General features: G+C 63.0%; 2 protein-coding genes across 3 annotated transcripts; both read right to left on the bottom strand.

Annotated features, from left to right (window-relative positions):
- Window positions 1-72: 72 nt before the first annotated feature.
- PLP2 (proteolipid protein 2) lies at window positions 73-8,036 on the bottom strand. 2 transcript variants are annotated; one of them, XM_074937527.1, is made up of 5 exons: window positions 7,774-8,036; window positions 2,913-3,068; window positions 2,036-2,131; window positions 1,480-1,570; window positions 73-160 (listed from the first exon to the last, which is right to left on the bottom strand). In XM_074937527.1, exons 1-5 carry the CDS (start codon window positions 7,861-7,863, stop codon window positions 78-80), a joined length of 516 nt encoding a protein of 171 aa, XP_074793628.1. In that variant the 5' UTR covers window positions 7,864-8,036; the 3' UTR covers window positions 73-77. The 2 variants fall into 2 exon arrangements, with proteins under 2 accessions (XP_074793628.1, XP_074793629.1); XM_074937528.1 differs by lacking the exon at window positions 73-160 and adding an exon at window positions 575-1,237.
- A 3,473-nt stretch (window positions 8,037-11,509) lies between these two features.
- MAGIX (MAGI family member, X-linked) lies at window positions 11,510-24,834 on the bottom strand. Its single transcript, XM_074937458.1, has 10 exons — window positions 24,688-24,834; window positions 21,538-21,697; window positions 21,111-21,187; window positions 20,394-20,936; window positions 19,433-19,708; window positions 17,533-17,694; window positions 17,280-17,365; window positions 16,846-17,007; window positions 16,441-16,579; window positions 11,510-14,310 (listed from the first exon to the last, which is right to left on the bottom strand). Exons 2-10 carry the CDS (start codon window positions 21,600-21,602, stop codon window positions 13,865-13,867), a joined length of 1,956 nt encoding a protein of 651 aa, XP_074793559.1. The 5' UTR covers window positions 21,603-21,697; window positions 24,688-24,834; the 3' UTR covers window positions 11,510-13,864.
- Between the last annotated feature and the right edge of the window lie 458 nt (window positions 24,835-25,292).

Raw genomic sequence — 25,292 nt, 5'->3', positions numbered from 1 at the left:
TTTGTTTTTCTCTTAAAGGGTTAATTTAAAGGGGGAAAAAGCAACCTTTTTAATAAAAGAGCCCTTTAAAACCTGGATCAGAGTCTGAGCCGTCCCCTAGTGGTGTTATACGCTGCTGTTCTCCTGATGCCCTGCCCCAGAGGTGGCTGCATCTCAGCACCTGGTGAGCAATGGAGGGAGTTATTTCTTTTTCTGGCAGTAGAGGGCGCCCGTGTCATTGCAATGTGATAATTGATAAGGCCCGATGTGACCTGTGTTTTAATAGAATCTGGGGAGGGGGGATCCAGGCTGGCTGGGCCCATGGTTCTCATCCGGGGTGGATGGGACCTCTGACCCCACCCCCAGTTCAGAATCCCCTTTTAGTTACCTCTCCACCCCCCCCCCAACATCACTGGGATCAAACAAAACCATTTATCAGTATTTTTATTAACCCTTTTCCCCCCCAAATAAGCAGAAATTAACACAAGCCACATGCAGGACCGGGGACTGGGGAGGAGGGGGGAACGTGAAAGGTTTCGGGGGGGGAGTCAGTGCCCTGAGCGTCACCACACGAATCCCCCCATGTGACATTCCCCACCCAGTCCCCCACCCTGGGGCCGGTTTCCTTGCATTAAGTTTAATTAATTTAAAAAATCTCCTTATATTAAAATTTATTTCCCTTGAATACATCCCATGGGCTCCAGTTCTGGTAGGCCCTATGTAAACACATGGGTCCTTCTGCCCCAAACATCTGGCAGTGTAACACCCGTTAGCGCAGAAGAAACTGAGGCACAGAAAGAGTAAAGGCACTTGATAAGGAATAAGTGGTAGGGACAGAAAGCACTAGACCCCGCTACCTGCCCTGAGCCGGGGATAGAACCCAGGAGTCCTGGCTCCCAGCAACCCCACCTCCCCGCCCACACCTGTTCAAAACCACTAGACCCCACTGCCCTCATCCTCACTCCAGCCAACCTAGGAAAGTGGGGGTGGCATTGCTGGGATGGGGGGCTGGCTCCCCCCATGCGATCCCCATTGTCAAGGCTTCTAAACATGGGTGGGGTGGGGCCCTGAGGTCAGGGCCGGAATTGGGGATGGGGAGCTGGAGGGAGATTAGTTGGGGGCGGGGGAAATCTCTTATTTGCCCCCCCCCCAGCAGTATGTACAAGAATCCTTTAGAAACAGCGAGGTGGGGGGGGGGGGCAAAGACAGCAAAGTGGGGGCTGGGGTCGTGCAACTCTTCAGACAGCCTCCGGGGATTCTGTATAAGGAGAGAGAGACCACAAGGGGGCGTTAGAGAGTCCCAGGGATCACCCCCTATCTTCCCTCGTCTAGCCCCCCCACCCAGCCCCATGGTCAGGCAGGGTCGCTCTCTCCCATCTAGCCCCCCCTCTTCCCCCCCGGCCCCGTGGTGGGGCAAGGTCGACCCCTCCCAGCTCCATGGTGGGGCAGGGTCGCCTCCTCCCGTCTAGGCCCCCCATCCTGGGGAGTGGGGGCACTTACCAGTGGGGGCAGCTGTGTGGGTTTTCCGGAGGGTGGGGAATGTAATATAGGCATCATATGCAAACAGGATGCCGGCCAGGAGCCCAAAGACCTGTGGGGGATGGGACCAAGCGGGAGTTAATTGCTGTATCTGTTGATTGCTGGTAACGAGTAGAGGATTTGCAGTGGGAGGCACTGCTAGGATCCAGGATTGTGGGGGGCGGTTCAAGGCCCCTGGATCAAGAGGAGCAAAAGATTCGCCCCCTCCCCAATTTTGGGCAGTTCGCCTCATTTCTTCCCCCACCCAACATTATGATGCGGCCACCTCTGGGGTCAGGCATGGCAGCTGATTGCAAGGAATGAATGACAGACATGCTGCAGCACAGTGCCCCCTATTGCCAAGGCCAGCACTGACTGGTGGGCAGTGTCCCCTGCTGAGCCCCATGGCGCCCCCCAGCACCCAGCCCTGACTTGCATGGGAGAGCACCCCCTGCTGAGCCCCCTTGCCCTGCTCCCTGCCCCCACGGTGCCCTCCAGCGCCCGGTCCTGGCTGCCAGGGGAGCCACAGTTGCTTTACCCCAGCTGCGATCCCAGCTCCGTCCCTGTGGCGAATGACAACGATGAGGGAGGTGATGAGGAAGAGCAAAGCACCAATCATAGCACGGATGAAATCCTGGGGAAGAAAGAAACCGAAGGTAAGAAGCAAGAGAGATGCACCGACCTGTCTTTGGTACGATGCACTTGACCTACATTAACGAAGTTTTTGGCACAGGAACTTCCTTGCATTTTAACGGGCTTTTTTGGCATACGAATGTGCTTGCATATTAATAAATAAATGAAATTGGTTGCAGGAAATTGTAAGTTTAACAAAGCTTCCTGCATAGAAATTTCCTTGCATTTTTATGGAGTTGTTTCCATGGGAATTCCTATGCCTGTGATAAATTAATTAACTAGTTTGCACAGAAATTTCCTGGCAGATGAATAACTTGGCCACTTTTTTATCTGAATTGCTTTGCATTTTAACAAATTTCCCATGGAAAATCCTTGTATATTAAGAAATTAACCAGGGTTTCATGGGGGGATTTTCTCAGTATATAAACCCCTTTAATGGACTTGGGGTTTTTTTTACATTGACATTTCTTGTATGTTTGGTTTTACCTTAATATTTTTTCCCTATGGCAATTTCTTCATTTATTTATTCTAAATTAACAATCTGTGTGTGTAGCAATCTCTTTGGGGGTCACAAATCCGCCTTTAAGAATTTGATTGCATTTTAACATAGGTTTTTGTGCTGTAATTTTCTTGCATGTTAATCCATTAAAACCAGTTTGTTAGGGGAACTCCCTGCTTTTTAAGGGTTATTCAGAACAGCGGATTGTACGGCCACCCCGAAGAAGATTACAGCTGCATGTTACAGCACCCCACAATGGTGTGAATAGAATAAAACTCCTTACGCTCCAGCCCCAGTGCACAAAAGCCAGCTGCTTGTTTAATCCTAGGGTGTAGATGATGAAGAAGACGATGGAAAACACCATCTCGAAGATGGCCAAACCCGTGTAACTAGGGGTCCAAGACGCACCGTAGCAGATCAGGATAACAATACAGAGGCCCTGGGTGGGGTGGAAATGGACAAGAGTTAGGAAAATTCTTTAGCCACTGCCAAGATGCAGCCACCTCTGCAGCGCGGCAGCTGGGGACCAGCCGCGCTTAATGCCGCTCAGGGATGGCTCGCCTGGTGTTCAGAGGCAGCCACCTCTGGGGCAGGGCAGCTGGGGAACAGCCGTAGACCTTTGGGACAGGAAGTGAAAGAGGGAGAATCTTGTTTCCAGTGGCAGCTACAGGGGGGTGAAAGGAAACCGAATGGGAGCGTCCCTAAAGTGGGATATGGCCCAGACGCCGGGGTTCCCATCCTGAACATACGGGGAAGGGATAAAGCGGGTAATGAGCAGAGCGGGTTGGGGCCCCAGGTTTAGATATTTAAATAAGCACAGCGCCCCCCAGCTCTGCCCAGCCCCCCTGCTCCCCCCAGCACAGCGCCCCCCAGCACCTAGCTCTGCACAGCCCCCCCGCTCCCCACAGCACAGTGCCCCCCAGCACCCAGCTCTGCACAGCCCCCCTGCTCCCCACAGCACGGCGCCCCCCAGCTCTGCCCAGCCCCCACGCTCCCCACAGCACGGCGCCCCCCAGCACCAAGCTCTGCCCAGCCCCCCCACTCCTCACAGCATGGCGCCCCCAGCACCCAGCTCTGCCCCCCCCTGCTCCCAACAGCACAGTGCCCCCCAGCACCCAGCTCTGCCTGTCAAGGGACGGTGCCCCCTGCCCAGCCCCCTGCTCCCCACAGCACGGCACCCCCCAGCTCTGCCCAGCCCCCCTGCTCCCCATAACACAGCGCCCCCCCAGCACCCAGCTCTGCCCAGCTCCCCCGCTCCCCACAGCACAGCACCCCCCAGCTCTGCCCAGCCCCTCAGCTCCCGACAGCACAGCGCCCCCCAGCACCCAGCTCTGCCCAGCCCCCCCCCGCTACCCACAGCACAGCCCCCCTGCTCCCCACAGCACAGCACCGCACCCAGCTCTGCCCAGCCCCCCAGCCCCCCCGCTCCCCACAGCCCAGCCCCCCTGGTCCCCACAGCACAGCGGCCCCCAGCACCAAGCTCTGCCCAGCCCCGCACCCTGCTCCCGCCAGCACGGCGCCCCCCAGCACCCAGCTCTGCCCAGCCCCCCCCGCTCCCTACAGCATGGCGCCCCCCAGCCCCCAGCTCTGCCTGTCAAGGGACAGTACCCCTTGCCCAGCCCCCAGCTCCCCACAGCACAGTGCCCCCCAGCTCTGCCCAGCCGCCCCGCTCCCCACAGCACGGCGCCCCCCAGCTCTGCCTGTCAAGGGACAGTGCCCCTTGCCCAGCCCCCAGCTCCCCACAGCAATGTGCCCCCCAGCTCTGCCCAGCCCCCCCGCTCCCCACAGCACGGCGCCCCCCGAGCACCCAGCTCTGCCCAGCCCCCCCGCCCCGCTCCCCACAGCACGGCGCCCCCCAGCTCTGCCTGTCAAGGGACAGTGCCCCTTGCCCAGCCCCCAGCTCCCCACAGCAATGTGCCCCCCAGCTCTGCCCAGCCGCCCCGCTCCCCACAGCACGGCACCCCCCAGCGCCTGGCCCAGCCGCCCCGCTCCCCACAGCACAGTGCCCCCCAGCGCCTGGCCCAGCCTGCCAGGGGAGCGCCCCCCAGCCAGCCCCCCTAGGAGGGCAAGGGGGTGGTTGGAGAGTCTGAGTCACGCTGGTATGTTCCAGTAGCTGCAAGACGGGGCGTCGCTTCTCTGCCAAGGGCCTGACTCACCCGCCGCTTTCCTGGGTGTGCCTGGGGAGAGGGGCCTCTTGAGAGAGGGGAGTGGGGGCTAGTGGTTAGAGCAGGGGGCTGGGAGCCAGGACTCCTGGGCTCTCTCCCCAGCTCTGGGAGGGGAGTGGGGGCTGGTGGTTAGAGCAGGGGGCTGGGAGCCAGGACTCCTGGGTTCTCTCCCCGGCTCTGGGAGGGGAGCGGGGTCTGGTGGTTAGAGCAGGGGGCTGGGAGCCAGGACTCCTGGGTTCTCTCCCCAGCTCTGGGAGGGGAGTGGGGGCTGGTGGTTAGAGCAGGGGGCTGGGAGCCAGGACTCCTGGGTTCTCTCCCCAGCTCTGGGAGGGGAGTGGAGGCTGGTGGTTAGAGCAGGGGGCTGGGAGCCAGGACTCCTGGGTTCTCTCCCCAGCTCTGGGAGGGGAGTGGGGGCTGGTGGTTAGAGCAGGGGGCTGGGAGCCAGGACTCCTGGGCTCTCTCCCCAGCTCTGGGAGGGGAGTGGGGGCTGGTGGTTAGAGCAGGGGGGGCTGGGAGCCAGGACTCCTGGGTTCTCTCCCCAGCTCTGGGAAGGGGGGAGTCTAGTGAGGTAGAGCTGGGGGGTGGGGAGGGAGTGGGAGCCCGGACTCCTGGGTCCCTCGTTGGGTGGGGCACCTGGGGAATGTTCCAGCTTGAGTCACATCTGGAGGCTAAAAATACCAGCCCACGCTGGGCACACAAAGGGGCGAGTGTGTGGAGGGGGGTGGGGCCGGTCGCCATGGCAACTACTAAATTAAACCAGCTCTCCCTGCCAAATATTCCCTGGTCGGGAGGGGTGGAGTCTGTCACAGGTGGGGGCACATGGGGGGGTGTCTTAAAGGGGCGGTGGCCGCGACGGGCGGAGCGGGGGGCTTGTGAAAGGGGTGGCGCCCCCTACAGGCAGAGTGGGGGGGCTGTCCCGGGGCGGTGCCCGCGACGGGGGGAGCGGGGGGCTTGTGAAAGGGGTGGCGCCCCCTACAGGCAGACTGGGGGGGCTGTCCCGGGGCGGTGCCCGCGACGGGGGGAGCGGGGGGCTTGTGAAAGGGGTGGCGCCCCCTACAGGCAGAGTGGGGGGGGCTGTTCCGGGGCGGTGCCCGCTGCGGGCGGAGGTGATGGGGGATGTCACCGGGATGGCTCCTGCACCAGGCGGAGGGGTGGTGGGGGTGATAAATCCTAAAGGGACGGGGTGTCCCTCCCCCGGCAAGCACTTAACGGGCCAGCCCGCCGTGGCAGGGAGGCGGTGCCCCAGCAGTGGAGGGGTGGGGAAAGCGAGGCACGAGGAGACAGGTCTGGACAGGGCGCGGAACTGGGTGGATGTTCCCCACCCCACTGCACCTCGGTCCTGCCGGGACCTGCTGCTCCCACTCCCACCCCATAAACGCCCCTTCTCCTTCCCCGGAGAACATGCCCCGAGCCTTAAAGGAGCCCTGCCCCTTTAAGAAGGAAAGCCAGGGGAGTGGGGTCTAATGATTAGCGCGGGGGGGGGCTGGGAGCCAGGACTCCTGGGTTCTCTCCCTGGCTCTGGGAGGGAAGTGGAGTCTGGTGATTAGTGCGGTGGGGCGGGAGGGCTGGGAGCCAGGACGCCTGGGTTCTCTTCTCGGCTCATTTCTCCCTTTGCAAGAGCTGGGCAGGGTGGCTGGGTGGTTAATTGATTCTGGGTGAGGTGCAGAGGGTGGGGGGCAGGGAATCCTCTTTCCTGCCCATGGGCAGAGCCAGATCTGAGGGGCACGGGGTGGGGTGGAGTCAGGATTATAATCTCACCCCCCCATTGTACCCCTCCCATCCTAACAAGACACTAAACCCCCTCCCCCCATCTCTGCAGCGATGGGGACACTCCCGCACCCCCCCTTCCACAATACAAACACTCACACGCCCACAGCCGCAGGAGTCCGGCCCCACCCTGCATGTGCATACACACACACACACCCCGCACCCTGCCAGCCGCATGGCGTCCACGCCCTGCCGCACAGACACACACATGTTCTCTCTCTAACCCCAGCACTCACACAACAGTGCAGGGCTCAGCCTCCCCAGCAGGGACACACACGCGCACACACCCCCCTGTCTGGGACAGCCACACCCAGGAACATGGCCCCGGGAGGCCCAGCAGGACACAAACTGCAGGGAGCCTCTGGGGTGTCGAAATAATGGAGGACAGGGAGGAATTAGGATAGGCCCCAGGAGTCCTGGCTTTCCCCCACCCTGCTCTAACCACCAGACCCCACTCCCTTCCCGGAGCCAGGGAGAGAACCCAGGAGTCCCAGCTCCCAGCCCCCCCCCGTTCTAACCACCAGACCCCACTGCCCTCCCGGAGCCAGGGAGAGAACCCAGGAGTCCCAGCTCCCAGCCCCCCCCTGCTCTAACCACCAGACCCCACTCCCTTCCCAGAGCCAGGGAGAGAACCCAGGAGTCCCAGCTCCCAGCCCCCCCGCTCTAACCACCAGACCCCACTCCCTTCCCGGAGCCAGGGAGAGAACCCAGGAGTCCCAGCTCCCAGCCCCCCTCCCCCCCCCGCTTTGGGGTGCCAGCCCTGTTTGAATCTCAGTTCCCTCCACTCTGTTGGCGGGAGGCACACCCCAGCTCTGCAGGTGTTAACCCTTCATGGGCTGCAGCTGATTCATCTCCAACAGGGCGGTAACCCCCCAGAAATCACACACCGATACACACACACACACCACACAGAGCGTGGGAGCCAGGACGCCTGGGTTCTCTCCTGGCTCTGGGCGGGAAGTGAGCTCTAGTGGTTAGAGCAGGGCAGGGGGGACTGGGAGCCAGGACTCCTGGGTTCTCTCCCAGGCTCTGGGCAGGGTCTTGTGGGTTCGAGCAGCAGGTGTGGACAGACCGGGTCAGGACCCTGTTTCTGCCTCTGTGGTAGCATGTCAGACCTGACACGTGCAGCTGACACCCACGGGCTCCTCCTTCGTCCGTGCTCCACGGGACCCCCCCCCCCAGCTCCGTGTCCTCAGCCCCCGGATAACTCACAATCTCCAGCGCCAGGACGGTGCCCTTGTGGGAGCGGAGGAAGCTGGTGCATTGCCCCATGCACCCCGGGGTGCCGCCAGAGGAGTCCATGGCCCCGGAGAACCCCCCAGACGGCTCCGGCTGTCAAGCGACTGTCAAAGCTGGCAGCCGACGGGGCAGGGCGTGGGGCCGGGTGTGGCTCGGCAGGGGCTGGCCCTTTAAGAGGAGCTGGAGAGAGCCCGTCACTTTAGAAAGGCATTGCACGAGAGCGGCTCAGGAAACCGGGGCGTGCACCGGAGCCTGGTTAAGGTGGCGCCGGGGGTGCCGCAGGCTGGTTAAGGCGGCGCCAGAGGGCAAGGAGGGAGGGCACCGGAGTCTGGCCTAGGGGCTGTGGAGGGCTCAGGGGAGAAGCCCGGCTGGTTATGGGGCGCCAGAGGCACAGAAGAGAGGAAGCCGGACAGGAGGGAGGGACGCGGCTGGATCCCTGTTGTACTTAAAGTACCACACGGGATCTGTTCGGGGGATAAGGCGCCGCGCCGCGTTTATTGGGAATACCTGAATCAACCAACCCTGTATCGTATGCGTATGAGCGACATTACACACACACACTCCGTCTTGTTGTCACCAACTAGTTGCCCCCCTTACCGTCCCTGGCCAGGGGCGTGAGACGCGGGAGGGCTGGAGCCGGGCGGCTGCCGAGCAGGAGTCGGGACGAGGGGGGGGGGTCCCCTGCAAGACACCCCACGTTTCTCGCCGCTTCCCTCTCATGCGAATCTGTCCCAGAGTCAAAGTCTGGGTCCCTTGGCCCCCTGTGGCGCCTCCTTCTGGGGGTCGTCCCAATGCTGCAAAGAGGGCGTCCCCAGAGAAGGGGCCGGCTCCTCGCCCCCAAGGCCGCCCGTGTGTCCGCTCTTCTTCAGTGAGCCCACTTGACACGGCTCATTGCCCGGGGTCCCGCTCCCAGGGCCGGAGCTGCTGCCTTCCAGCCGCAGTCATTCAACAGGGCCATTGATTAAAGGGGCGGGGGGGGGGATCTTATTCTACTCCCAGAGAAAAGACATTAGACCAGGGCTCAATTCAACGTTTTCTGCATAAGGATCTGATACAAAGTTGTGTGAAAATAGAGACATAACACAAAGTCATGGAAGTTACAGGAAGATGCTTAATGCAGAGATTTATCTCCACCCCCCCCGCCCCCGCTCTGTGTGTTACAAATGGCTCAGAAGGGATCTTGTCACCCCCCACCTGTGTCCCTATCCCCCCTGCTTCCCTCCACCCCTCTATCCCCCCACATCCCTGCTTCCCTCCACCCCTCTATCCATCCATCCCCCCACATCCCTCCATCCCCCTGAATCCCTCTTTCCCCCCGCATCCCTGCTTCCCTCTATCCCGCAACCTCTCTATCCACCCCTCCCCCCTCCTTCCCCCATCCCCCCACATCCCTGCTTCCCTCCGCCCCTCTATCCCACCACTCCTCTATCCACCCACCCCCTACATCCCCTCACCCATCCCCCTGCATCCCTCTTTCCCCCCACATCCCTGCTTCCCTCTATCCCGCCACCCCTCTACCCACCCAACCCCCCACATCCCTCCACCCATCCCCCTGCATCCTTCTTCCCCCCACATCCCTGCTTCCCTCTATCCCGCCACCCCTCTATCCACCCATCCCCCCACACCCGTGTAGCCACCCCCCATCCCTCCACACCCTCCCCTATCCATCCAGCTGTTCCCAGACCTGCCCCCCCAGACACCTGCCCCCCCCGACCCAGGAGTGGCTGCACCCTGCAGGGCAGGACCCACGTGGGCATCGTGCCAGCAGCTGAGTCACCTGGTGTTCGCAGAGCGCAGCAGGAAGTGGCCAGGCTGGGCAGAGCCATGCCAGATGGGGGAACAATCAGCAGCTGGCACCTGGGGCGGCAAAGCCGGAGTCCCCCCAGCCTGCGAGGGGACTGGGGCCTGAATCCGGGGTCAGCTCCAAGGCTTAATCCGGAGTCACCGCCCTCCCATGCTTACCCTACTCCCCCCCACCCCATCTGGGCTGGTGGAATCAAAGGCAACCTGCAGACCTGGAGGGGGCTGAGAGCATGTAGGGGGCATCAGTGGTACCATGTGTCTGAACTGCCTCCCCCCACACTGCTCCCTGGCTCCTCCCAGGGGAGGTCTCGACCCCACTCCCCTCCCAGAGCCATGGAGAGAACCCAGGAGTCCTGGCTCCCAGCCCCCACCCCCGCTTTAACCACTAGACCCCACTCCCCTCCCTGATCAGTTCTCTTCCTCCTCCAGCAATATCAGCAGCGTCTGGGCCTCCCACTAACACAAGGGTGACGGTGACCAGGAGGGAGGCTCTTGGGGGGGGCGGGCGGGGGAGGACTTCTCAAGGGCAGAGCCAGCAGAGAAGAGTCACCCATCAGCCCCCTTCCTCACCGGCCTCTCCCACGCCTCACCCGGAGGCCCCCACCAGCACCTGCCCCGCTCCGCCCCTGAGGGCCATGGCCCACCAGTGACTGCCCCCAAGTTTTTCCCCCCACCCACCATTTGCACGGCCCACCACCCTGTTCCACCCAGTGGGCCTCAGAGGGGCTCTGTCACCACCCCACCCCTTGGCAGCATGGGGATCCCTCCCCCTCTCCATGACCTACTACAGAAAGCCCTGCCCCAGAGACCCAACTGGTAGCCCCCTGGGAGGCTCCCAATTGGCCCCTGACCCCCCCTACCGACCCACAGGGGGTCCCTCCAAGAAAGTGTCATGACAACAATGTGGCTACCATGGCCGACTCTGCTCCTGAACTCCCGGCCTTGACTGGGACTTGGATTCCGACCCTTGCTCCAGACCCACAACGTGACACAAGTTTGGATCTCTGGTGCTGACGTCGGGACCCCAAGTCCGTGGCTGCCGGCACTCTCTCCTGCATACAATACTCTTCCTCTCCTCCTACCCCACCATTTGCTACCAACATTTCCCCCAAGAGAGAGCAATAGTCCTGCCCCCTTTAAAGGCTGGAGGCCTGCTCAGTGATAAGCTCCAGCTGGGGCCGGGTCATGGGTGCTCTATAAAGAGCTGCAGGGTGCAGGGGGCAAGCTGATGTTGACCTTCAAGGTGTAGGAGGAGGAGGCTAAGGAAGTAACTAGCCAACCAAAAGTGTCTGCTCTCTGGAAAGACCCACAGTGGGACCTGGAGCAGAAAGGAGCAGGCAGCTGGGCTCAAGGAAACACCCGAGGCAGGGCAAAAGTGGCCTGAGCCCAGGGAGGGTAGCAGAGGGTTTGTCCCGCTGGGCTGGGCTGGGCTGGAACTCTTGCATGGCCCGCCAGTGGTTAGGGGGCTGCCATGATTGATCTGGCCACCAGGAGGTGCTCCAGGACTGTGAGTCCATCCCAATGCTGCACCAGAGTGAACCCAGCTGGACTCACCTGTAGGTAATTAACCACCTAGGTGGCCGGCAGCTAATTGGCTAAGGAGCACCTGGTCCTCAGGAGGCTCCCGGAGCTCAGCGGGAGGTGGGGATGCTCCTAAGCTGAAGAGCTCCCGGAGGGGCTATTGCAGATGTGGGGGCGAATGGTCAGCACAGGCCTGGAGTCCGGCTCCCAGGAGCAGGCACCTGTCCAGTCAAGTGGGGCTGTGGGATTCTGAAGCTAGCAGAGTGCTGCGAATTACACCTGGTAGGACACGCACACCAATGCTGCGAATTACACCTGGTAGGACACGCACAGTTCGAATCTAGGCTGAGGCACATAAACAAAGCCCACAACTGCAGAGTTCCCAAAAGACACTCAGTTTATTACGCTCGAGCGTGGTGCCCCCCTGCTAGCCGGGGGGGGACCCCGAATACAGATTATACAAAGGTTATATACTTTTTAGCAAAGCATGTTGCCCTCGTGCATCGGAAACCTTAGATAAGACAAGGGTTTGTTTACTGGCTACCACCTATCCCTGCGTGGTGCATTCCTCGTGCTACACCAGTACGTTAATTACGCAGCATGGTCCTAAAGCCACGCATCAGTAACCTTTATTATCAGGATGGGAGGCCTCACATCAAGGCCAAGAGACAGGGAGTTAGAGACTGACAAAAACCAGATAGTGGGAATCAAGGCAGGCTGGAGACAAGGAGGAGGATTTTCACAGGGATTCAGTATCTAAGGATCACTCCTCCTGGTGTATGACGTGCTGGCATTTAAACAATGGTGGGCCCCAAACCAAAATGGAGTCACATGTGCTAACTTTTCCTTAACAAGAGGGAATCTCTCTTCAGGGCTGGGAGGGGAGCCAGCCAGGACTCCTGGGTTCTCCTCCCAGCTCTGGGAGGGGAGTGGGGGCTGGGGACTAAGACTCCTGGGTTCTCTCCCTGGGTTGGGAAGCAGGGGCTGGGGGATGGAGCAGGGGAGGCTGGGACTCCTGGGTTCTCCCCAGGGAGGGGAGTGGGGGCTAGTGGTTAGAGCAGAGGGGGCTGGGAGCCAGGACACCTGGGTCCCCTCTATGGAGGGGCGGGCATGTCCCAGATGCTCTTTGTGCTACTGAAATGACTCAGGCGACAACCACAAACCTCTTTGGGTTTTTTTCCTTTTTTATTCGTTGCCAGTAAGTGAGAGCTTCTGTTCACTTTAAATAAACACTGTCCCCATGGAGACAGAAACCAAGGCAACTGCAGCATCTTAATGCGAGACTGTGACACCCCCCCCCAACACCTCCCATCCCCTGGGGAAGGACCCCTTCTGGAGCAGAACCAATCACTTCCCATCTGCCCCCCACCTTGATGGAATGGTTTGATCCATTCCTCCATGGAATAGGTCATCTGTGAGCGGCTCTGGGGATTGTGTCCATCTTCTTCCCCCTCCCTGCCACACGGAATGGATCAGTCCACCTGTGAGCCTGTAATGGATTGCAAAAAGAACAGGAGGACTTGTGGCACCCTAGAGACTAACCAATTTATTGGAGCATGAGCTTTCGTGAGCTACAGCTCACTTCATCGGATGCACACTGTGGAAAGTATGCAAGAGGCGCCACAAGTCGTCCTGTTCTTTTTGCGAATACAGACTAACACGGCTGTTACTCTGAAACCTGTAATGGATTGGTTTCGGAGTAGCAGCCGTGTTAGTCTGTATTCACAAAAAGAAAAGGAGTACATAAGCTTATGCTCAAATTGGTTAGTCTCTAAGGTGCCACAAGTACTCCTTTTCTTTTTGTAATGGATTGCTCTATTCCTCCCTGCTCCATTAAATAGTTTGAGCCATTCTCCCCTCCTGTGGAATGGATTGATCCATTTCTCTCTCTCCCCAGCCCCCCCAGCACAGAATAGATGAGTCCACATATGAGTCTGTAACAGATTGGTCTATTCCGCCCTGTTCCATGAAATGGTTTGGCCCTTGATCCTTCCCCCACCTCAAGGGGAATGGTTGGGTCCATTCCCCCGCATGGAATGGATCAGTCTGTGTGGGTCTTGAGCTGCGATAGAGCACTCACCCCGCTTTTGGTGGAATGGGTCTGCCCATTCCCCCACCACCACCCCATCCATGGAGTGGATCAAGCCACGTATGCTGGCTCCCACCCCCTATGGATCAGTCCATCTAGTCCCCCCCACGGTGAAATGGATTGTCTCAGTTTCCTCCCCCTCCCTGGAATGGGTCAGTCCATGTGTGACTCTGTGGAGTGTGTTAGTAAGAGACAGTGGACAGTACCATTGCAATCCTGCCATAGGGGGTGCAAAATTACCAATGGACAATACCATTGCCAAGTACAGAGGGCACCAGTGGACAGTACCATAGCACAGAAGAGTAGAAGGTATCAGTGCAGACTATGAATGGGGGAGGGGAGATAGGAAAGTACCATTCATTGCATGGCTGGTGGGGGAGAGAGACACACACGCAGACGAATGGAAGGTACCATTTCACAGCATGGGGGACAGGAGAGGATGATACCACTGCATTGCTGATGGGGGGAATGGCAGGTACCACTGTGAGTAGATTAGACAGTACCATTAGTCAAAATGGGGAGGGGAACAAGAGTGGAGGGTACCATGGTTGAAGAGGTGAGAGGAGAATGGAAGGTACCATTGCACATCCAGATGAGAGGTGGGTGGACTGTCCCAGGCACTGAGAACATCCGGGGCTGGGCAGGGCTGGACTAGGTCCTCCTCCTCCCCTCCCCATCTTTGCCCCACCCCAGGCTGCCCCCTTTGTCGTCCTCCCCCTCCCCCATGCAGACGCCCCTCAGGGCCCGTGAGAGGCGCTCCTTGCTGGGCACCAGCCAGGGCCCAGGGCCTGGTTCCGAGAGGCCCCTCCAGACCCGCTCCTTCCGGGGGGAGAGGGACCCGCTGTCTCCCTTCCTGGCCTCTGCCTCCTTCCCCGATGCCAGCCAGCCCTGCTCTGCACCCCGATGGTCCCGGGACCCACGTTGGTGGCAGGGGTGGGATCCTCGCTCGCCACTGCTGGGAGAAGCCTCCAGGCAGCCCCCGGTGTCCTGTCCCCAGCGCAGAGACCTCTCGGCCGTGTCTGCTCTTCGGCCGTGTGGTGCCGGTCCACTCTCTGGCATCTGGTCCCGCCCGGCGGGGCTGGGGATGTGCTCATGGTCTGGAGAGGGGAGACAGAATGAGATGGGGGGATCAGGCCCAGAGAACGTAGTGAAAGACCCCCCATCTTCCCCACAGTTACCCTGGGATTGCTTCCTTAGGGGTCCTGCTGCCTGGGATCAACCCCCTGTTTTTTTGGGGGGTGTCCCCCACCCACCCGCATGTCCTCGCCAACATCAGTTCAGATGGTTTGGCTAAACAGCGAATGTTTGGTGAAGCTTTGGGCGGGGGGGTTGGTAGTTGGGGGTTTCTAGGGGGGTACAACAGGGTCAGTAATGGGAGGGTGGGGGTAGTCTGTGAGGTACAGCAAGGTCAGGGCAAAGGGCCAAGAACAGAGAGGGGGGGTTACTCATATATCCCCATCTATGGGGTGGGGGGAGTATCTATCTCTCTGGTACTGGAAAAACACCCGCCCCCCAGGAAACAGCACATTCCCAGGGAGTGGGGGGGGGGTGTCTTCTCAGGATTGGCCAAGCAAACAGATAAAGGGGGCCCGGTAGTGTGGGGAGGGGGGACAGGATTGGCCCATTGCTCTGATCTGGGGGGAACTGGATTGGCCCATTGATGTGCCTGGAATACAGGGGCTGGATTGGCCCATTGCTCTGGCCTAGGGGGGGGAAAGGATTTACCCACTGCTGTGAGTGGGACTGGGTGCGGGGAGGTGGATTGGCCCATTGCTCTGTCCAAGGCGGACCTGGATTGGCCCATTGCACTGGCCAGGCTGTGGTGGGAGCATGCTGTGACCGAGGGGGGGGGCAACCCACCAGTCACGCTCCAGCCGTCCCACGAGGCAGAAGCAGGGCTCCCCCCGCCGGGAGTTGGTGACGCACAGCGCCAGGCTGCAGAGCGGTGTTGCTGTGGGGGGGGCGCACACGGACACTGGGGGGGGGCAGTACAGATGGGGGGGACCCAGGAATGGGGACAGATGGGTGTGGAGGGGACAGCAGGGATGGGGGGCAGAACGGGACATGGGGGGTGCCGTGAATAGTGGGAGCGGCAGGGGGCACGGGCGGGTGGGGCAGACAGGTGTGGGGTGGCCGGGGAGGGGGGGCAGAGAGGACATGGTGGGAGGGGTGGGGGCCCAGGGAGGGACAAAAGGAGAATGGGGGGATGTGGAGGGTCAGAGTCAGAGAAGGGGCAGAAAGGGGAGAGAAATAGGATGAGTATTGAACCCCGAAAATCTGCTCCCCATTCAGAGATGCCCCCCATAGGGGAGGGGCAGGGCGGGGGCAGGGGCAGAGGGGTAAACCAGCTCCCGGCTATTATACACTGTCCCCCCCAGACCCCACTGCCCCCCATGCACTGGGCTACCTGCTACCCGCCCAGCTATGGGTCGCACCATCTGCCCTCGGATGGGAGGGTGTCATGATGGGGTTGCACCATCTCCCCAGGGATGCAGAGGGCGTCACTGAACTCATACCATCTCTCCAGGGACGCAGGGGTTGTCACTGAGGGGTGTACCATCTCCCCTGGGATGCGGGGGTGGGGGTTGAGGAGTCACTGAGGGTCATACCATCTCCCCTGGGATGCAGGGGGGGTATAACTGGGGGTCATATTCCATCTCCCCTAGGTTGTGTGTGGGTCATTATGGGGTCTTACCATCTCCCCAGGGATGCAGGAAGGAAGTGTTGCTGTGGGTCGCACCATCTGCCCTGGGATGTGTGCATGGGGTCACTATGGAGTTGTATCATCTCTCCAGGGATGCAGGGCGGGTATCACCGGGGGTCATACCATCTGCCCTGAGATGTGTGTTTGGGGGTCACTATGGGGTCATATAATCTCCCCAGGGATGCGGGGGTCACCATGAGTTGTACCATTTGCTCTGGGAGAGTCAGGGGAGGTCACTATGGATTGTGTGGGGAGGGAGGGGAATGGTGGGGTGGTCATATCGCCCCAGGAACTGGGGAGGGGCACACTATGGGTGGTACCATCTTCCTTAGGATTTAGAGGAGGGGGGAAAAGAACCTCACTTTAGATCATACCATCTCCCATGGAATAGGGGAGGGGGAGGATATTATTGTGGTCCTACCATCTCCCTCGGGCGGTGGGCTGGTGGGGAAATACCATCTGCCCTCAGTTTTGGGGGGAGACAGGCTGTAGCAGGAGGGAGGCGGGGGGGGCCAGGACTCACCGTAGTCAGGGACGAAGCCGTCGCCTTTCCTGAGCACCAGGCGGATGCGGCTGCCCCCCCGGCGGATCTGCTCCACGGCCCGGGCGTGCGTCATGCCCAGCGTGGGCTCCCCATTGATCTCCACCAGCTGGTCACTGACCTGCCCCAGAGACTGACACTGCAGTACCGGCCGCTGCCACCGGGGACAGCCCCCGCGCCCCCTGCAGCATGGTGCCCCCCAGCCCCCGCCCCCGCAGCGCAGCGCCCCCGAGCGCCTGGCCCCCCTGCCGGGGAGAGCGCCCCCTGCCCAGCCCCCCGCCCCAGTCCCTGCAGCACAGCGCCCCCCCCAGTGCCCGGCCCCCCTGCCAGGCGAGAGGGCCCTCTGCCCAGCCCCCCGCCCCATGGGCCCCCAGTGCAGGCGGGTACCTGTATCTTGCCGCTCTGCTGGGCCGGCCCCCCCTCCAGCAGCCCCAGCACGTAGATGTCCATGTTGTATTCGCTGCCCCCCCGCAGGCTGAACCCGAAGCCGAGGGGGCCACGCACCAGCTCCACTGAGTAGCTGGGGGGGTCCCAGGGGATCGACAGACACTAGGGAGTGGGAGTGGGGTGAGTGCCTGGCTGGGACCCCCGGCCCAAGGGCTCTCAGCCCCTGATAGCAAACCCACTGCCCTGCCCCTCCCCATCCCCAATTGCCATCTGCCGCCCTGCTGGCCCCACCCCTCCCCCATATCTGCCCCCCCCACTGGCCCCACCCCTTCCCCTTTATCTGTCCCCCCTCCGCTGGCCCCAGCCCTCCCCCCATATCCATGTCCTGCAATAGCCATTTGCCCCCAATACCAGCCCCTCTCCCTGCCCCCTACCTGTGGCTGGGGCAGCCGGCACCCTGGCCTCCCAGCTCCTTCCTCCACCTGGATGTCGGCCGCCCCGTCCAGGTCACTGGAGGCAGCTGGGGAGAGGATGCGGGGGTCAGTGGGTGTGGGAGGGGGCAGTGGCCTGCCCCCCCTCTGGCCCCTCCCTCACACCCCTGTCCTTCTCCCCTCCCCCACTCCCAACCCTCCCCTTTCCCCACCCTTTGCCCGCTTCCCTCCTCCACCTGGGGGGGGGGGCACTCACCTGCGTCCCTGGGGGTGGGCAGAATTCGCAGCCGGACCTTGGCCCCCGCCTGGCGAAAGAGGCTCCCGAGTTCACGGTGGGAGAACCGGGCCAGGAGCCCCCCATCCTCCGAACGCTTCCCACTGGGGGGGTCCCCGCTGGGCCCGGGCACCAGCCTGTCTGCTGGGCGGGGGGGAGACGGGGAGAGGGTCAGTGAATACGCCCCCCACCGATGAGCTGAACCTCCTCCCCACAGACCCTGCCCCCCCTTCTCCCTCATGACCAGACCCCCCCTGCACTGGCCTAACCTCCCCCGCCCAGACCCGAACCCCTTCTAGAGACCAGAGCCCCCCACCCAGCATCGGCCACCCCCCTTCCCCCCCAACCAGCCCCGCTATAAACACCGACCCTCCCCCTCCTCCAGATAGGGCCCCACCCAAATTCTTCCCTCCCTCCCCCAAGCTTTCAAACTTGAAGCTGTTATCGGGGGTCAATATTTACCCAGTGGGGAGGGGAGGGCTGGGCAGGGGACAACAGGGGTGGGAGGAGGGGGTGGAGTTGGTTGTGGGGGCAAGGGGGGGCTGTGGCGTAAGAGGCAAAGTGTGGGATATGGAGGGCTGTGGGGGGTTGTGGGGGGCAGAAGGGGCTGTGTGCAGGGTGGGGGAGAGGGGTTTGTGGGGGGGGCTGGAGGTGGGGCTGCGGGGGTTGGGGGAAGAGGGGGATAGAGTGGGGTGTGGGGCCTGGCAGCAGGGGGCCGTGCGGGGCAGGGGGAGTCGAGGTGAGTGTGAGTATGGAGGTGGCAGAGTGGGGGGTGGTGGTCTGGGGGGCAGGGGTGTGTGGAGGGAGGCTGGGGGGGCATGTGTGGGGTGAGAGACACTTCCAGCCCCCCATTTCCATCTGCCCCCCAAAACCACCCACTCAAAGTTACAGAATCCCCCTGTATGTGGGGAGAACCCCCCCTCCCCCAGGATGCAGCCCCCCCGCCGCACCCCCCAAACCCAGGACAGGAGGAGAACGGCCAGGGGAAGGAAGCCGGGGGCCATGGAGGGGGTGTCGGTTCAAACCCTGGACGTTTCGCAGCACGGACTGGACCCTTTGCAGCATGGCTGGCTGTGGGGTGGCGGGAGGGGAGCCCCCCTGTTCCTGGTGGGGGCACAGGTGTGGGGCAGGGTGTCCACGGGCCCCCCAGCTCGGTGCCTTCCTCCCTGAGGAGTTTCCCAGGACAAACAAGCTGGGCTGAGAAAGTCAAGGACACTGAGGGGGGGGATGTGGGCGTGGGGGGGTTAACCCTTTGGGAGCTGGGGGGGAGCGCCAGGCCTCTCCCAGCAGGGGGCGCTGTGGGGAGCGGGGGGGAGGAGACATTCCAGAGCTTTATGGGGTGGAACAGGCAGCCCCCCCCACCACAGGTGCCCCCCCCCCGCCTGGGGAGCAGGGCGGAGCCTGACACGGTGGGGAGCAGAACACAATGGGGTCTCCTGTGCCAGCCCGGATTGGGGGGGGGGCTCAGAAGTGGGGGGGGATAGCTGGGAGTATGGGGGGAGGCAGCCTCCCCATGTCCCCACCCCACCCAGGAGTCACCCTGCCCCCTATATCCATCTCCCGGTGAGCCCCCCCCAGCTCCCTGCCCCTCCCCCTGTAGCCCCCCCATATTGCATCCATCATCCCCTCATCATGATCCCCCCTCTTCTCAGCCCCCCATCTTCCACCCTCGCAGATCACCTGCTCCCCCTTCACCCCCCCCATGGAGCCCATCCCCCACCGCTCCACAGACCCCCCCCAGCCCTGCAGACTCCCCAGTCCTAAACACCCCGAAACCCATCCCCCATAGTCCCTTCCCCAACCTGCAGCCCTCTGCTTCCAAACCCCCCTACTTCCCGCCCACCTGTCCCCCCCTTCCCGCCATGCACCCCTCCTCACTTACCTGCTCTCCCAGCGCTGTCCGGGGCCACGCTGCCCCCCAGCTCCCCAGGCCCCCCCGCGGGCTGGGGGCGTCGCGGCCTCTGGGTCTCCCCCCCGCGGCAGCGGGCCGGGCACAGCAGCACGTCCCTGGGTTCGGGCCCCACAAAGCTGGTGACAGCCAGGGTATCCCTGCTGGGACCCCCCCAAGAGTCCCAGGGCCCCCCCGTCCAGGGTGGATCCCAGCAGGGAGAGGGAATGGAGAACAGGGGCTCCAGGGGGGCCTGGCAGAGTCCAGGACCTGGGGGGGGGAAGAAAAGTGGGGCGTCAATAAGTACAGGGTCCCCCAAAATTACCAACACCCCACATCTCTGCCTGCTGGGAAAAGCCAGAAGCTCCCCCACAGCCAGCGCCCCCTAGTGGGTCAGGTAGGAAGCGAAGCAGCCAGGACCCGCAGGCGCCCCCTAGTGGGTCAGGCAGGAAGCGAAGCAGCCAGGAGCAGCCCCTGGCGCCCCCTGGTGGGTTAGGCAGGAAGCGAAGCAGCCAGGAGCAGCCCCTGGCGCCCCCTGGTGGGTTAGGCAGGAAGTGAAGCAGCCAGGAGCAGCCCCTGGCGCCCCCTGGTGGGTTAGGCAGGAAGTGAAGCAGCCAGGAGCAGCCCCTGGCGCCCCCTAGTGGGTCAGGCAGGAAGCGAAGCAGCCAGGAGCAGCCCCTGGCGCCCCCTGGTGGGTTAGGCAGCAGGTGCAGCAATGAGGGCTCCCCCAGCGCCCCCTAGTGGGTCAGTCAGGAAGTGACGCAGCCAGGAGCAGCCCCTAACGCCCCCTGGTGGGTCAGACAGGAAGTGAAGCAGCCAGGAGCAGCCCCTGGCGCCCCCTGGTGGGTTAGGTAGCAGGTGCAGCAATGAGGGCTCCCCCAGCGCCCCCTAGTGGGTCAGGCAGGAAGTGAAGCAGCCAGGAACGGGCCCCCCCAGTGCCCGCAGCCCCCATTACCTCTCCGCTCCACCAGCAGGATGACGTCCCCGGCCCGTGTGTGCTGCTGCAGGACGTTCTCCACCTCCCGGGGCCTGAGGCCCCTCACGTCGGCCCCGTTCACTTTGGCCACGAGGTCGCCCTCCTCCAGCAGGGGGCAGCGCCCCCGGTCCCAGATCCTGGCCACCTGGGCCCCGGGTCCACCGTCCTCTGGCGCCTCCACTGTAAACCAGGGCCCCGTGGCGCTGCGGGGCAGGGGCACCGGCGTCAGCCGGCCAGGCGGTGGGGCGCGGCGGGGGGGCGCCCCCTGGTGGCGGGGTCTCCACTCCGCCCGCTCCTCTTCCTCCCCCAGGCAAAACTCAGTGCAGCACCGGACCCCCAGGCCCCGGGCCCAGCGGGAGAGGGGGGGCCCGGCGGCGGGGGGGCTGCAGGGGGCAGCGGCCCCATAGCAGGGGGGAGGCCGATGGGCCGGCAGGGTGTCCCCACGGTGCAGGCAAAGGCAGGGGGAGTCGCGATGGGTGTATTGGAGGATACAGCTCCCGTCCACCACCACCACCACGTTCACTGTGGGGCAGAGAGGGGAGAGTTAATGGGGCAGAGCGTGGCACCCCCTGGTGCCCAGGGCAGGGATAGTGGGACCACAGCGCCCCCTAGCAGCCAGGGCTGGGGTAGCGGGGCCTCCCGGTACCCAGGGGATGGGTAGGGGGTGTCCGGTGCCCCCTAGCGCCCCCCCCTTACCTCTAGCTGCCGGTGCTGTCTCTGCTGCTGGGATTGTGGGTTCAGGGGCCCTGTGGGGGCTCTGGTGGGCGCTGCAGCTGGGAGGGGGAGAATATATGGTGGGGTTAAATATTTGGGGGGGTTCCTTCCTCGGGCAGCTTTCTCCCCCTGGAATCTCCTCCCCTTTTCCACCCCGCACAGCCCCCCGCCACCCCCTGGGACTTCTAAATGCTACCCCCCACACACTGCCCCCATCCCCACCTCCCCAACCCGCTGGATCTCCCCCAATTGCCCCTTCCCCAGTGTCTCCCCACCCCAGCTGCACCCCCTTAGCCCCAGATCATCCCTGTCCCCGCCCCACATCCTCAACTGCCCCAGGAAGCGCCCAACGCCTCTGACCCCAGTTGCCGCCCCCTACAGGACCCCCGGCCTGGGGGGGAGGAATCACCTGATTCCGCAGGCTTCACTTTGCTCCGCCCCCCAGTGCTGGAGATGGGGCCCCGCCCCGCCCATGGCGCAGACGGCGGCCTCGCTCTCAGGGCCCAAACCGGGGTCTCTGTCTGCCGGGGGGAAGAATCCCGCGACCCCCAGCACCGGCTGCCTCAGCCCTGCGAGGAGAGAGAATGGGAGAGTTGGAACCTCCTGAGATGCAGCCACCTCTGGGGCAAGGCAAGGAGGTAACAACAGCACAGAAATAGCCTGCCCCACGACACCCCCTGCCCAGCCCCCTGCCCCACCGCACCCCCCCAGTACCCGGCCCTGACGCCCAGGGGAAAGCGCCCCCTGCCGAGCCCCCTGCCCCATGGCGCCCCCTGCCCAGCCCCCTGCCGCACCACACCCCCCAGCACCCCTGCCCCATGGCACCCCCTGCCCAGCCCCCTGCCCCAAGGCGCCCCCCAGTGCCCAGCCCCAATGGCCAGGGGAGAGTGCCTCCTGCCCACCCCCCTGCCCCATGGCACCCCCCAGCGCCCGACCCAACGGCCAGGAGAGAGCGCCCCCTGCCCCACGGTGCCCGGCCCCGACTGCCAAGGGAGAGCGCCCCCTACCCAGCCCCCTGCCCCACGGTGCCCCCCAGCCCCCCTGCCCCACAGCGCCCCTGCCCAGCCCCCTGCCCCACAGCCCCCCCCAGCGCCCAACCCCAACTGCCAAGGGAGAGCGCCCCTACCCAGCCCCCACATGTCACCCCTCAGCACCTGGCCCTGACTGCCAAGGGAGAGTGCCCCTTTTCCAACCCTCGCCCCCCCACGGCGCTCCCCAATTCCTGGTCCTGTCTGCCAGGGGAGAGCGCCTGCTTCCCAGCCCCCCCACAGTGCCCCCTAGCACCCAGCCCCAACTGCCAGGGGAGAAAGCCCCCTGCCTATCCCCCCCATGGCACCCCCTAGCACCCAGCCCTACCAAGGGAGAGTGCACCCTTCCCAGCCCCCTCCCCCCACAGAGCCCCCCAGTGCCTGGCCCTGACTGCCAGGGAGAGCACCCCCTGCCCAATCCTCTGCCCCACGGTGCCCCCCATCACCCCATATGTCTCCTCTCTCCTGTCCCCCCTAGAGTCACTCTGGGCTGTGTTGCGGGGACTCTGGCTCCTCAGTCTCCTGGGTCCAGACACTGTGACACTTATCCCAAGCCCCGAGGCACCCCTTCAGCCGGGGAGGGCGGCCGTGCCCCACAGAACCAGCCTGGGGGGAAAATGCTCCTCACTCTTGACCCGCAGCCCCCTGGGCTCCCCCTCCGCCCATCTCTCAGGTCCTTCTGGCTCTAGAACCCACTGGGCTCTAGAAACCCCAGCCCCCTTCTTGAACCCCCGGGGAGAGCTAGATCCCGGGATGTAGGGACTGGCTGGGATCTAGAGGCCCCCCCCGGGTTACTCTAGAACCACGTGAGGAGCCAGGGCGGGGTTCGAGGACTCTGGGGATCTAGAACATGGATCTAGGCTCAAGCCCCCCTGGGTGACGGGGCGTCCTCCCCACACTGACCCTGGGAGGGCTGGATTGGCCGCAAACCTCGGTCACTCTAGAACCCACCGGGCCCCACTGGATAGCTGGAAATGCCTCCCTCCCCTGAGAACCCAGTGGGGATCCGGGAACTCTAGAACCCATTTTGCTGGGGCGTGATCTAGAAATGTCTCCTGCCTGGGACTCTTCCAGGCAGGGGTGGTGGGATGGGGGGCAGGTTCGTCCCCTACCCAGGCTCTGAGCGACTGGTGATGTTACCTGGCTGCAGCTGGGGAGAAGGTGGGGTAGGCGGGCTGGTGCAGAGAGAGGGCGTTTGCCCAGAACGGGGTCCTGCCGGAAGACCCTGCTCTCCTTCGAGGCCGATGTGGCTCAGGCTCAACCCGGGCTGGCACGGGTGCAGCTGTCTGTTGCTAGCCCACAGGCATCGCAATGGATTACGCGGGACACGAGGATCGGGAAACGGGCGTTTCCGCCCCACAGCCCCACCCAGGTGAAAGGGGCTGGGATGAAGGGGGAAGCTGCCGTTGTCTTTTGCCGCTGCGTGCCTCAGTTTCCCTCTGGCCTTTGCATGGGGAGGTTTCCATCCACTCCTTGGCCACGGTGGGAGGTATGAGGTAGGGGTGTCATCTCGCCACCTGGGGTGGGAAGCGGAGAAATAACCGGGGCATCACAGAATGGGCCAAAACCGACCCAAAGCGACAGAGGGTCCAAGCAAGATGCCCCGCCCCCATGACTCAACCAGCCACCCCCCACCAGCGGGAAAGCCCAGCAGGCAGATGTATCTGGGGGATGCATCTGGGAAACTGGGTTTTTTTGGAGGCTTCTGTAGCCCGGCCCGGGTGTTGAGGGGGGAGGGCAGAAGAGACGAGATGGAGCAGGGCGGGACTGGGCTGGCCGTTGGGGCCCGGCACATTAAATGACTTGCTCCCTGGAGCCTGGATCTAGGCTGGGACAGATCCCAGAACCTGGGGCCTCTGTGAACGGGGGTGGCAGCCTGGGGGGAGAATCAGCCCTGGGGTCCAAGCCCTGGGGTGTGTTGGGGGGGTGGGGAGTTTTTGCAGCTCCCCGGCAGGAAGATGGGAGGGGGTCTATGAGAGGTGGGAGGGGGTCCCATGAGCCAACGCTGTGGGGGGGGTGCTGAGAGGTGGGTCTGGTAAAAGGGGTCCCCGTCTCCCCCAGGATCCAGAACAGACTCTGGAAAAAGATCTGAGTCTAGATCTGACCAGTTAAAAGGGGGGGGTCCAGAAAACAGGGGGAGGGGTGATGCCAGCCTCTCACCCCTTAGCATCTGGGAGAACCCAGAAATAGCCCCACGGGGTGGGAAGTCTCCCTCAGGGCAGCTGGTTCCCCCACTCCAGAGCCCCCCCAAAGGAGGAAGCTGAATCTATCCCCTCTGCCACCTCCATCCCTGCCCTATGCCGCCCCAGACCCCACCGATCCATCCCGACCCCCCCCCACAGTCCCTTAAGATCCATTTGTCCACCACAGATCCAATCCCAAACACCCCCCCCGACCTTTAGGATCCCCCCGGGGCCCCTCCTCGATCTATCCAAGCCCCCCCCCATCCTTTACATCCCCCCGCCTGGACAATCCAATTAACATCTGATCCTGCTGCCCGCCCCGTCTCTGCTGGCTGGGGGGGGCCTTACCCTGCGGTGCCCCGGCCTCCGGCGCTGCTCCAACCCCCCCCCCAGTGGTACCCGATGCTGCCGGGGTTAGCAACGGGGGGTCGCCAAGGCAACGGGGTTTGCTGTCCCGGTAACCTTCCACCTCCTCCTCCGTCGCTAGGCTGGGAGCGGGGGGGGGGGGGGATGGACAGACGGGCCGGCCAATCGGAGACCAGAGCGGCTAATTTCCCCCCCCCCCCCGCCCCAGGATATGGGACACGGGGCCTTTCCCCTCTAGGGGGCGCTGGCTCCAATCCAGCCCCAAAAGGGCGAGTAATTAATCATCAGTCATTTCATGATAAAGCCTTCGTTAAGGAGGGTGCAGTCTGTGAGGGGGCGTTCATTCAACAGCCCCAGCCCCTAAAGAGGTCTTACCCCAGCCACACACGGTACAGGGGCAATTGGGGCGGGGGGTCTGGGAGCCAGGACTCCTGGGTTCTCTCCTTGTCTCTGGGAGGGGATGGGGTCTAGTGGTTAGAGCAGGGGGGGTCTGGGACCCAGGACTCCTGGGTTCTCTCCCCGGCTCCGGGAGGGGAGTGTGGGCTGGCGGGTTAGAGAGGCGAAGTAAAGGACGTCGATTCGGCATC

Source organism: Natator depressus, chromosome 23 (assembly GCF_965152275.1).
Source record: "Natator depressus isolate rNatDep1 chromosome 23, rNatDep2.hap1, whole genome shotgun sequence".
In the NCBI taxonomy this organism is placed as follows: domain Eukaryota; kingdom Metazoa; phylum Chordata; order Testudines; family Cheloniidae; genus Natator; species Natator depressus.
The sequence above is the reverse complement of the archived record's forward strand: the minus strand, read 5'-3'. Positions and strand labels throughout refer to the sequence as shown.

Excerpts from the sequence above, each read along its gene's own strand:
- PLP2 (XM_074937527.1), bottom strand. The coding sequence starts at position 7,863 with ATGGACTCCTCTGGCGGCACCCCGGGGTGCATGGGGCAATGCACCAGC. Across the intron at positions 3,069-7,773 it reads CCGTCCTGGCGCTGGAGATT|GGCCTCTGTATTGTTATCCT; the intron begins GTGAGTTATCCG and ends CACCCCACCCAG. Across the intron at positions 161-1,479 it reads CCACACAGCTGCCCCCACTG|GTGCTGAGATGCAGCCACCT; the intron begins GTAAGTGCCCCC and ends ATTGCTCACCAG.
- MAGIX (XM_074937458.1), bottom strand. The coding sequence starts at position 21,602 with ATGGGCGGGGCGGGGCCCCATCTCCAGCACTGGGGGGCGGAGCAAAGT. Across the intron at positions 17,366-17,532 it reads GCCCACCCCCAGGGACGCAG|CTGCCTCCAGTGACCTGGAC; the intron begins GTGAGTGCCCCC and ends TCCTCTCCCCAG. Across the intron at positions 17,008-17,279 it reads GCCGGCTGCCCCAGCCACAG|TGTCTGTCGATCCCCTGGGA; the intron begins GTAGGGGGCAGG and ends CCCACTCCCTAG.